The 13,315-nt window shown below is 35.3% G+C and overlaps 1 protein-coding gene across 2 annotated transcripts; it reads right to left on the bottom strand.

Annotated features, from left to right (window-relative positions):
• Positions 1-2,075: 2,075 nt before the first annotated feature.
• Positions 2,076-12,569, bottom strand: LOC113236546 (formylglycine-generating enzyme-like). 2 transcript variants are annotated; one of them, XM_026472674.1, is made up of 4 exons: positions 12,207-12,569; positions 11,170-11,344; positions 8,645-8,804; positions 2,076-2,609 (listed from the first exon to the last, which is right to left on the bottom strand). In XM_026472674.1, the coding sequence occupies exons 1-4, from the start codon at positions 12,535-12,537 to the stop codon at positions 2,466-2,468; spliced, it is 810 nt and encodes a 269-aa protein (XP_026328459.1). In that variant the 5' UTR covers positions 12,538-12,569; the 3' UTR covers positions 2,076-2,465. The 2 variants fall into 2 exon arrangements, with proteins under 2 accessions (XP_026328459.1, XP_026328461.1); XM_026472676.1 differs by having other exon boundaries at positions 11,170-11,341.
• Positions 12,570-13,315: the final 746 nt, after the last annotated feature.

Raw genomic sequence — 13,315 nt, 5'->3', positions numbered from 1 at the left:
AATTATATATTTTTTAAAGTTCTGATTGATGGGGATGATACCAATTCCATATTGTAGCAATTGCGGAGTCATTAAGGACGTTTACCACGTATTGATGGAATGTGTTCAGATGGAGAGACTCGGGAGGCAAATTTTGATAAAAAAAAAGATTCTTATCAAACTTTAGATTCACCTGCAGGCAATAAATATGCAAATTGATACTAGGCAATAACAAAATAGGTACATTCAACTTTGTTCTGGACAATAATTATCATAATAACCGTTAACACAATGCTAGACCATATTAAATGCATAAAACAATAACCGTTTATTATTACTTTATCTCGTATCCACGTAATTACGTAATGTGTTTGTTTTCGAGATGGGTTGAATTGGTGCTTGATAGCTATCGCCCTGGCGACAGAGATGACCGTTTAGTCATGCTAAAGTCCCATGTTCGGTTCTAATCAAAGAAATTGAAGACACTTGAATCAATAAAATTCTTCAGATTAAACAGAAAACAGTTTCATAAAGATTTAGTATGATTACAGGTTTATATGTGTAAACATGAATCATGTATCTGGTACTCGTCAGTCAATTAATACAGACTTGTTTATTGAATTAACTTTCGACCTTGTCTTTCATAAGGACGTCAACGGTACGCCAAGGTCTATCTTTCCCCACATTCATTCGCTCTATAAAATTGTACTAGTATCCTTTCCATACACGTAGCCCCCGGGTGCAATCGATATCCTGGCGCCCTCTAGCAAACACGCGACCAAAATGGAATGCTTAAGCGTGAAACACACAGAGAGCGGGTGAGGGTCGGGCGCACGCGCCCGCGAGCACTGTGTTGTCGTCCATATATGTATATATATCTACGACTAATTCGATTGATTGGCAGCGTTTCCTTTTTTATTCTAGTCACTACTAAACTATAACACCACAACACTCTCTTATTTGTTCTCTTTCACTATCCTTCATTCTATCATTTATGCTCTGGCCACACAAAGGCGGTAGCGTTCCGTGGCCGGGAATTTTTGTAATGGACGCGTTCTTGTGCACCCTGCCACATTGAAGCCAGATGACGAGGCGCTATGACGAACAGGCACGGGTAGGCCCCGGGGTGAACTCGGGCCGGATGCAGGAACAAAGCTGTATTCCATTGAGTTCTATGCAACCGTCCACACAGAGCAGCAACGGCGGGGCGCAGTTCGGAAGGGGCTTTAGCGGTATAGCACGTTGTACTTTTTTTTAATTATGTTTTTATTAAGATTCAGTATGAATTCAACCGAAATTTCTTTTGCGTTGCTTCCGTAAAGTAAATAAAAGCAGAATATTTTCTTGAATACTATCCGACAGCGATATAAAGCTTTCTTAAAATCTAAGTAGAAAATTAAATGTGGTTGCTTTTAAGTGTCACACCGGCCGCCTTCGCGCCGCTGTCCCGCCGCGAACTACGCGTGGGATTGCCGTGTGGCACGCCCCGGTACGCATTCTATTCCCGCAGGTCCGCCACGTACCGCTTTTCCCGCTGTACCGCGTCTGTGCTGCCTGAGCTTTAGAATTTTTCACTCCCAATTCTACAGTGTTCACCCTATTCTCATGCTTCTTGCGCTAAACTTATTTGTACAACTTATAACCCTTTTTCGAATACTAAATTAGTCCTGATGAAAAGGAAAAATAGTCGCTTTTTACAGCATTGTAAATACCCCTGCAACCCAACATAATAGAATTTTAACGTTTACGTAAAACTGTTAAAATTTACATTTGATTATAAAAGAATTTTAGGTTATGAGACAACGGAGAACCATCATGATCCTATTAATACAAGTCCTGAACTTAGAATAGGTTATAACGGTTTCAATCGAAATTCACAAATTGTATGTACAATCCTAATAATTTTTGAATTTCTGTAGATCAATTAGCTTGTACATATACTTTCATTTCTTAAATAAATGATTATTATTATTAAAAATTACAATTTATTTAGTTAAGTAGCGAGTTGACTTGCAAAAAGGGCAAAAGTTGAAAACCTCGTTGTGACGACGAATCGCATCGTATTTGTACGCGAATTAAATGAGAAGTATCCCCTCCCGCACCCCGTCAACTTTACTTGCCAAGCAAGTGGACGACCCATAATCAGTCCATTTTAGTTTAACACACGAAAGACATCTAGACTAAAACTTATAACTAAACTCGTATACTCGTATTATTTTGTTTGAACAGTACTTGCTACATACTCGATCGAATATTTAACTGGCAAGTTTACTTGCAACTCAGCTAATAGAAGAATAAATCGACAGACCACCTATCATATTTTGTACTTGAGAACTAACGTTATCACTGAGTAATTTTACTTTACATAAAAACAGATAAATTATTGTAATAATTCGTAAAAAAGTTTAAGTACAAAATTATAATGCATGTTACTTTATCACACTATTAAAGACGTAGTTGTTTTTCGTGGAAAGTCAATTATTATACTAATCTAAAGACTTAGCACAGCGGAATCCGAGATTCACTGCAGAACTATCCAGCGTATTTTTAGTACGGGCCGAACATCTATACCGGTAGCAGTAAGAAATGTGGCACAAAAAGGAACCTCCTTTTTTCACTTTTTCTTCAGACTGAAACAAGCAAAATATTAAGGATTATTAGTATTTAAAATAATCTTAGAGCGGTTACATAAGGCGACTTTTAGCAGCGATGCTAACGCAACGCAGTAGCGATGCAGTCGCTAATCGTCTACCATTACACACGCGCGCGATTTCATCGATATAAACGCGCGATTCCACCGCTACACTTGGGATTATAGGTGATTGCATCGATGCAATCGCGCGTTGGTATCGATGCAGTCACGCGTTTGCATCGATGCAATCGCCTATATATAAATCGTATAAAAGTCACCGTGTGTAACCACTCTAAATGACATAGTTTTGCAGGATCATTAAGTATAACTAAAGTATTACAATAGGAAGCCAAAGTCTTTAAAGTAAATTCACACAGGCAGATGGGTGCTACTGCATGAAAATGTTACTTAATAATTCAATCTACCTACACATCACTGCTCTAACGGTGCTTTTCCACTAGCGAGGCGAGACGAGACAAGACAAGTATTGAAATTTGTATGGCAAAATTTCAATTCTCTTCTAGCGCATCTTCGGTGGAAATGGTCTAGATTAACGAGGATGGGCGAGGCGATAATTTAAATATCTGTTAATGTAATATTGACTGTATACATAGAGTGTTATATTCTGCAACGGAAACACGATTTCGACGCAAGAGCTCGTGATGGCTATTAATATCAATTGCAAGATTGTAAGGTACGATTTAAGATTTAAAAAAAAATGGCTTAATCTGATTCTTCTTCTGTTAATATATTTAATAATGATAAGTTACTTCAACCGCGTGTTTATTGCTAGACAAACTGAGTCTCTTCTCGCCGGTGGAAAACTACCTTTACAGTTTATGTCGAACTACCTGTGCAGTAATGAGAGTTTGTAGGTCTATTATTATTCTTATTATTAGTGAGGCTTCGTCAGAGCATATACAGACCTTTAACACTGCAACCACTAACTGATCTACTATAATCACCATTAATTTGACAATCTCGGTGGCCTAAGGGGTTATACTGTGACCACTGGATGAGGAGGTCCCGAGTTCGAGACCAAATTGGAAAATGAACTTTTTAAATTTGTTCTGATCTGGGTGTTAGCGAATTCCGTTGCTCTGGTACACATAGTACAAGAAATTCCCTAGTTTGAGACCAGGCAAATGGTGTGGTTGTCTTGCACATTATTATTATTATTATTGATTATATTTCAGAGCCAAGGCCAAAAGCATTGAAGAGCTGAAGGATTTTCCTGGCTTCAAAAGTTTTTATGTCCTCTAGTGACGGCCTGTGCCTTTCCAGTATGGAGTTTCGTACATCCTCAGATAACAAAACATAGCAGATGGACCATTCGCAACAAACGATGTGAAGCCGCTTTTCATTCATAGTGTTTGTAACAACTATGAGTCGTTGTAGGGGCATGCGCATTTGTGTGCGTGTAAGATTGGCAGATGCAGCGAAAAGACTTCCGCATTTTTTTCTGTTGCTTTCTATAATACTAATGTTAGACTGGAAATGTTATTTTGCAATATGGTAATTAAATGGTATTAGGAATCAAACAAATTATATACAATGTAAGTTAATATTTATTTATTTATTTATTTATTTAGTTGTTATTATTTGATTTATTTTATTTGCAAACAATGTAGGTACAAAGATTAATAAGTACCTACATACCCCTTTGGGGTGCAACAATTAATTATTGTTAAAGATAAAAATAATGATAATAATTAGGAACAAATACATATATCATTTTATAATTCATATTAATAGACTTTAGACAATTAAATACTCTTAAAATTACATATCAGAAACTGAACTATTTGGGCGTATAGGAGAGTTTATGGGAGAAGTCTCCCACACTGTAGTAACATCCATTTAACAAGAGAGACTTCAGTTTGGTTTTAAACGTGTTGTAACTTTCTACTTGAATTCTACTACTAACTCGTCTGGTACTTTATTATAAAGTAATATGCATCTATAGAGTGGGCTATTTCTAAACATTTCCAATTTTGGAGTTGGTAATATTAGGGGTTAAAGTATGAAATTGCAGTTTTATTGCAATAGGTTCTTTGAATTTTCATAGAATCTTCATGGTTTGAGGTTTTCGAATGAAACTTTTTTCAAATGGTTTCTGTGATTTTTTTTTTTTTTAATTTGAAACATTTGAATATCGACTTTCAATTGTTTTTGTTATTCAATTTAGACAAGAAAGATGGATACTGCGAAAATTCGAGTGATTTTTGAATACGAGTTCCGACGCGGAACTAACGCGGCAGAAACAGCCCGCAATATCAATGCTGCGTTTGGAGAGGGGTCTACTAATGAACGCACCGTGCGATTTTGGTTTAAACGCTTTCGTGATGGAAATTTCGACTTAAAGAACGAGCCACGAGGAAGACCGCCCACACAGGTGAATAACGATGAATTAAGAGAGATAGTGGAAGCGGATCCTAGTCAAACTACCCAGGAATTAGCGGCATGGTTTAACGTTACCTTACCCACAATATTGACTCACTTGCGTCAAATCAATAAAATAAAAAAATACGAAAAATGGGTGCCTCATGATTTGACTGATCTGCAGAAAGAAACGCGTGTTGAAACTTGTGTTGCCTTGTTGAACCGGTACAGAAATGAAGGAATATTGGATCGAATTGTAACATGTGATGAAAAGTGGATTCTTTATGATAACCGGAAAAGAAAAATGCAATGGCTGACCCCAGGTCAAATGCCACAACAGTGTCCTAAAGCAAAACTTACCAATAAAAAGGTAATGGTAACTGTTTGGTGGTCTCAGCATGGTGTTATTCACTATAGTTTTCTCCGATCTGGTCAAGCAATAACGGCAGATGTCTATTGTGCCGAACTCCGAACCATGTTGACAAAACTAGCAGTAAAACAGCCCCGACTCATGAATCGATCTTCACCGTTATTGCTCCACGACAACGCGAGACCTCACACAGCACGAGAAACCATTTTGACCCTTCAGGAACTGCAGTTAGAAACCATTCGTCATCCTCCGTATTCACCAGACCTTGCTCCAACGGACTACCATTTTTTTCGTGATTTGGACAATTATCTACGTGACAAGAAGTTTTCTTCCCAGGAGGCAGTACAAAATGCTTTCACACAGTTTGTGCAGTCTAGATCGTCGGAGTTCTATCGCAAAGGCATTAATAACCTTCCCATTAGATGGCAGCAATGTATAGATAATAATGGCAACTATTTTGATTAAATAAATTTGTTAAAAATTTAAAAAATAAACAATTTAGATTTTCAGTACAAATCGGCAATTTCATACTTTAACCCCTATTACGAGCTTTGTGTTTCGGCGTGTGCTTTCTACGAATTTAAAAAGGACTAAATGTTGTCTTACAAAAATGGCAGCTTCCAAGATGTATATAAACGGAAGAGTCAACATTTTTTCGTTTATAAAATGTGGCCTACATGTATCTTTTGGGCGTATATTGTTTATGATGCGTAGGTAGTTCTTTTGGATGATAAAAAGATCGTTGCTTCGGTGCTATGGCCCCACATAATGACGCCGTAGCGTAGCCACGCATATGCATAGTATGCGGATAGTGCATATTCGCGTTTGGTGTTGGCTTTTAGAACGGTTAGTGCGTAAATAAACTTGGACAATTTAGATTTGGTCATTTCGGTATGGTATTTCCAATTTAAATGTGAATCCAATGTTATATCCCAATAGTGTAAAATGTGTTGTTTCTTCTATATTGAGACTATTTGCAATTTTATTCAAATCTGATTATTGGTTTTGATGTGGTCGAAATTGAATTATTTTGGCTTTTTTTAATTTTTTAATTTATTTCTAGATTGTGTTTCAGAAGCCAGTGTTTCACAATATTAAAAGAATTGTTAATTTTGGTAATACTATTGTGGTATATGTTTTTACATTTACATAATAAAGATACATCATCGGCAAACATTACAAATAATGTGTTTGAAACTTTAGTTAGGTCATTGATGTGGGCTAAAAACAGGATACATCCGCTAACTTGTGGGATGGAGTAGTTAGTTGTGACTATTTCTGTCAGTACATTCCTCAGCTCGCCGGTGTTATCATCAAGGTGGTCTACTTGGACGCATTGCTTACGGTTGGATAGATAGGATTTCATCCATTTAAGAGCATCGCCCCTTACGCCTACTCCGTGCAGCTTATTGAGTAGGATTGAATGTGAAACTCTGTCATATGCTTTCGACATGTCGAGAAAAAATTCCGATTGCACAGTGTTTGCCATTGATGTAGGTTAGAATCTCTTGTACATATTTGAGTACTGCCCGAGACGTAGATCGCTTCTTCCTAAACCATTGTTGATTGTCATTGAATATGCTATATTATTCTAAGAAATTGTACATTCGGTAAGCCATAGTTTTTTCAAATAGTTTAGATAAAACAGGAAGAAGCGCCATAGGCCTGTATTGGCTACAGTCATCAGTTTTGGTGCCTTTTTTTGGTTTAATTTCAGCTATTTTTAATTTGTCAGAAAAAGTGCCTTCAATAAAAGATTGATTTATCAGAAATATTAAGAGATTTTCATACAAAGAAAAAATATTTTATTAAGATATTTTAAAATTGAAAACCTTTAATAATTCAAATGTTGAAAATGTTGAAGCTCGCGATCTCTATGCGAGAATAGCAGTATCTCGCTTTATGTCGCTCTCGCTCAAGTCGCGCTCTATCGTGCTAGCCCTACTGTAAAATTTAAAATTGTATTACAATCACAGTTACACAATATCTTAATAACCCTTATATAGTACGCGTATTTATAATACTACTGTTTCATGTCTATACATCGAGCATTCGTTTCTCGAACTTATTGATATGTAGTGCAATCACACCATCAAATATTATTCTAGTATTATTTTTTTAATTAAATTAACTTTGTAATCAATGCCATAGCACAATCATCTTCGATCGACAATCGTCTTCTAATTAGACAAAAATTGTTTGATTCCCAATGAAACTCTTTAGAACCTGTGAAGTTATGTAATACATTATAATATTTTTTTTATTTTATTGACACGTTTTCTTTCAAAATCATTCTGTTTATGACACGTGCACACAACAATGATAGTTCTCTGTATCTAAAGGGCAACATTTTCTTTTGTGTACATAAAGGCTATTAGACATAGGTTTGAGAATAATTTAGGTAAATCCGAGTACCTAAAAAACAATTATTGACCACTATAAATGGATCAGCCTGTATGTATATGCATGCATTATTTTATTTCTATATAAAAGTATAAATTCACCCTATCACCCATGCATATGTACAGTCAAGAGCACATCAAGCTTGACACTGTACTTTGGACCTTTCTTATCGTAAGCGGCATATAGTTGGATTTAAATCTTAAGTGTGAAGCTTGATGTGCTCTTGACCCTGTACCTAATTTAAGGAAACGTATTTCGATATAAACTGGCAACACATACTAATTTATAGCGAGGTTTTGTGTTCCGAGTGAATATCAAAAAATATTGGGTAAAAAATTATAAAACACTTAATTAATTAGCCTGTGAAAAGATATTCCATCACATTTTTTCCGTTTTTGGGAACGACAAAATGGCATTTTTAAACATAAAATATCTAATCACTCATGACGTACAAACAATGCGACGATTTACTTAGTATTGACGCGAGTTTGTATTCGCTTTTGAATATGTATTTGCTTTGGTGGCTTCACTTTCGTGTTCGACGCACTTTATCTGCCTATGTTTTGTAATCTGAGCGTACACCCATCAAGAAGTAAATTGTAGGTCTAGCTATAATAATAATAATAACGCTCACAATCAACATAGTCCCGCACTAGGGAAACCCTGGGTCGCGGGTGCCATGGACACACACATAGACAACCACAAATTACACCCAAACTCACGAGAGAAATAAATGTAGGCCATACAAATATTTCTCCCGGCCCGGGAATCGAACCTGGGACCTCTGCGTGGCAGTCCGGCATGGTAACCGTTCGGCCACGGAGGCAGTTAAACGTTAAAGCTAGACACAATACCTAGAATAATATATCATTGTTTACCTTTGTGTTTGGCCAAGGATCCTCAGTCCACTCCCAAACATTGCCAACCATATTATAAAGACCAAAACCATTTGGTGGGAAACTCATCACAGGATTTGTGCCTATATACCCATCTTTTGCTGAATTGTAATTGGGAAATGTTCCTTGCCATATGTTTGCCCTGTAACAATTATTGTTGTCAACAACAATACATAATATTAAAATTGAGTTTCTTTTTATTTTAATTCCTGTAAAATTTAAAATATTCATTGTATACAAACAAAACTATTACTTTTTTATCTAACTCGCATATTTCTACAATAAAAAAAACCAATGCTTTTCCCTTTTAACAAGTCCCATGGTAATAGCTGACTGTGAGAATAAAGTCATGAACCAGCTTTGCCTATAGTCGTCACCAAATAAGAGGCCACATTTGACAGCTAAAGAAGGCGATAGGATGTAACTATGAATGCGATCAACGAAACAATAAACAAACAATTATTAGCATAATTGAGTTTAAAAATATATATAAATTTTAATGCAACATTATATGTATAATATGACAAAACATATTTGAAGTACTGCTTTCGCACGAATTACAATATAAAATGCAATTTTGAGTTACCCCGAAACGCCCTGAAAACAGTTACGTCCTAAAGCTATTTTTTTTAAATAATAGTGTTGTAAGCATTAATGGCCGAATTTCACGGAGTCACTTCGATTTCTCGGAAAAAATATTGCTTATTAAATATTAAAACAAAAATGTATAAACATATGTGTATTTTAAATAATTATGTATATGTATAACATCTCAGACCACACCTATTGCAAATAAATTTATAATTTATCAAATTTATAAAAGCCCTGTACTCCTAGCCAGATTTGTGTTCCCTTTTCTTTTTTGCAAATTTTGAATTGTCAACACTGATACCAATCCAGCGGCACCCGGAGTCCACGCCCGCGCACCGCGCAGTCTTTCACCCTCTTGGAAGTTGACTGTGCGCTTGGTATTTTTTATGTATTTTTCTTGTGACTCGGCTTTGCTTTTGGGCTGTTTCTGTTTTCTAAATTATGAACATTATTTGAGATTGTTTGAGGTTGACATCGACAACTTTTAACTAATTGCCAACCGAATAATTGAAAATTTATGAAATCCTTGGTTTCTTGGTAATTTAATGTTTTTATGTAGTTGTTTTATCGATGAACATACTTATTTACACTAAAATCTCGTAATAAACCATTTATGAATATTATCAAATCAAAATTAAAAGAATTGGATACAATTCATCGGAATGTGGGACAATTTTACGAAAGTGAGTGGAATTGCTACAGAATTTTAAGGAATTCTGTAAAAGAATTGCTTTTAACAGAATTGCACGATTTGGTCGTTTCAGGAGGCCAGAACGAGAATGAACCGAAACAAAATCTAAACAATTACAAACTCTTAAAATTTTGAATCGATTTCTCGTGAAAATCGTATAATGTGATTACCGATATGATTAGTCCACATCCCTATTCGCGTCACGATGACAAGTGTCAAATGTGGTGACGACTATAATATTAATGCAAACTGGATTTGTGCCTGATCGGTCCTTAGCGGGAGCGATCCTAGTTAGTTCAATCGGTCAACTGAACTAGGTCGGTCTTCTAGTTCATTTAGTTCATCTCGTTCCTTAGTTAGTTCGTCTTGTCCTTGCTCGGACATTGAACGAACGCTCCAAACTAGTAATTTTATTCACATGAACTACTACGGACTCGTATTATGAGGTCAATAGTACACTGTACTAAATACTTAAAAATACAATTTGTATGGAATGGGTGCTATTTTATTTTCCTTCATATTTTACAGTTTAAAGACTGTCATTCTAATTAAACATCCTTTTTTTTATAAAATAAGAATTTTAGTTCGAATGGTGTGTTTTAAAATCAATATTTAGGTACAACTATGTCATATACTGGTACACGTAGGTTGATATTGTACATACAGATACCTACCAAAAATATATTACTTTTTTGCAAGATTATATATGTACATAATGCAGATACGTATTAGAGACTTAGAATGAGCTGAAAATGTTCAACTGTGCATTTCACTCAAACTTGTACTGAAAGTAGTGAAAGATCGCGCTCACACTGTTACTACTGCATAAAAGACAGATGAACTATCAACGCAGACAGTTCCTAGTTCGTACTGAACTAAAAGGAACGAACTACTAAAACCGTGCAAGACGAACTAGTTCATGTCGGTCAGTGTAGGAAATATATTCCTAGTTCGTTAATAGCTCGTAGTTCATGAACTATACAAGTCTAATGCAAACCTCCTTATTTTGAACTATAGATACAAAAGTTATAATTGAAATACCTTATTTTTTTATTACCGAAGACTAATCCATACATCTACATACATTATACAAAATATTTCATTTTAACCATATAATTTTTTTTATTAAAGATCTAGATCTGAAAATAGTTTCATTTCCAAAGTGACATCCAAAAATATTCATGTTAATACAAGATAAAGCACTTAAGTAGAAATTAACACTCACATGTATTTTTTATCTGGAAATAGTTTATTTCCCCAAGGGTAAATAGTGTCATAGAGGCCACCACGGCAAGCTCCCTCCCATTCGGCCTCGGTTGGCAACCGGGCATCACGCCATGCACAATACGTGAGGGCGTCTCTCCATGACACATGCACCACTGGGTGGTCCATCAGATCTGCTAAAACAAATAAATATAAAAACGTGTCCATGCCATTTTATAATTATTGTACAATACAAAAATACTCTTTATCAGTTTGTCAGTAATTTGCCTTTATTTTTAGCCTGTTTTGAGCATCCACATACAGTTGTTAGATGTGTTCCCTAATGATTTTGATACTGTAGCAACCTAGAGTCACACTGTGTCTAACGTGCTGACTGCTGGCTAGTTGGGTTTTAATCCACCATTTAAAAAATAAAAGAACTTTGAACATTTAAACAAAAATCTTACCAAAATTGTTATGTACACATGTATGTCAGGTCAGTAGGATGTGTAACAGGTTAAGTACAATTCACAATTAGAACTAAATCGATGTGGCATGCAATAACATGTGTAGAGATGGGAAAAACTGCTTATTTTTTTAACATTTAAATGTTGTAGCTTTTTTAAAAAAGCATGCTTTTTAGATGCTTTTCACATAAATGCTTTTTAGTTTGAAGCTTACAAAATCATTTAGATAAATAGTGTGTTGATAGCGAAAAGCAAAAGTAGACCAACAAAGGTTTTAAGTTAAATAACTTTATTTGTAAAACACAGGGTTTATTTTTATTTATAAAATTATTATTCACACTGAAAAATTAATTTGTTTAGGAAACATAAATTAAAACTTAGGCATGTTGCAAAAAAAATTACTGTTGAATGTAGAACTGACCAACGCTTACGCTTAAAATAATAAGCTTACTTAAATGCTTATTTTAAAAAGCAAACTTTTTTATGAATAGTAATAAATGCACACCTCTAATCATGTCCACAGAGAGACTTGTATTTGCCTAGGGTAGACATGTAAGTTTGATACTATATTGATTACATAGAAAACAATTACCAGATATATTTGAGTCTGGTCCGTGTGGATGCATCCAATCAGTACCATTTACGCTGTACCACCAAAGAGCTGCTACAGCTCGGTAATTCTTTAAAGTTTCCCTAAAAGTACTGTTAAGAAACATCTGAAATACGAAACTTTCACCAAAAGTCTCTGCCTCAGTCTTGTAATTAGTTGCTGCTACAAAGCGGCTAAATTCTCTGTTTGATACTTCGTATTTGTCCAAATAGAAACTTTTTAACTCTACCATTCTTTTTGGACCCTCATTATCAGTTTCGATAATGACATCGTCTGTGCCGACCTGGTAAATTCCTGCTGGAATAAGCACCATGTCTTCTACTCCTCTCCCATAGTTATAATATAAAGGACACTGATTTTTATTATTTTTCTGTATTGAATTAAGAAATTCTGCCCTCTGAAATCCTTCTTTTCGAACGCGATTTATTTTACCGCACCCACAGCCACTCTCTTTATTCAAACTGCTCACACATTGTGTTATAAATAAAGTCACAAGCATCCAAATCATTTTTGGCAAAACAAAACCCTCTTAATTTAATGATAATTGAAAACAAACGAAAAATATTTGTTATTATCAATTCTACTCCAAGAACAATCCAAATTCCAAGTGACGTACTTATTACGTTTACTATCTGTCCGTCTGTCAGGTGATTTAGTGAAGGGATGCAGCCAAGAACTTTACTTATCGGCTAATTCATCATCATCCATCTTTATATAAAACCTGTCGATAGCAATCATTCAATCAAAAACCATTATCAACAACGTACTTTTTAATTTGTAAAATTTTTATTTGTAATTGTAAAAAATGATGATAGTGCAGAGGTAGGTATATAGGACAAGAGCACAAGGACTAGATACGTGTAAGTAACAGTGTTGGGTGTTAATTAATTAAATTTCAATCTGGGTTCCCAAAAAGTTTTCTAAAATATGCAGCAAACACTTTGAGGAAAAATGCTTTTCCTTTAGAAGTAAGCAAAGAGTAAAGCTACGTTCTGGTTCTGTACCCGCATTATTCATGCCGATATGTCTTACAATTAATGGATTTTTGTGTAGTACTACTCTCGTCAACAACAAATCGCCAATTCTGTTCT

Source organism: Hyposmocoma kahamanoa, unplaced genomic scaffold, assembly GCF_003589595.1.
Source record: "Hyposmocoma kahamanoa isolate Upper Pololo Valley unplaced genomic scaffold, ASM358959v1 92, whole genome shotgun sequence".
NCBI lineage: Eukaryota > Metazoa > Arthropoda > Insecta > Lepidoptera > Cosmopterigidae > Hyposmocoma > Hyposmocoma kahamanoa.
The sequence above is the reverse complement of the archived record's forward strand: the minus strand, read 5'-3'. Positions and strand labels throughout refer to the sequence as shown.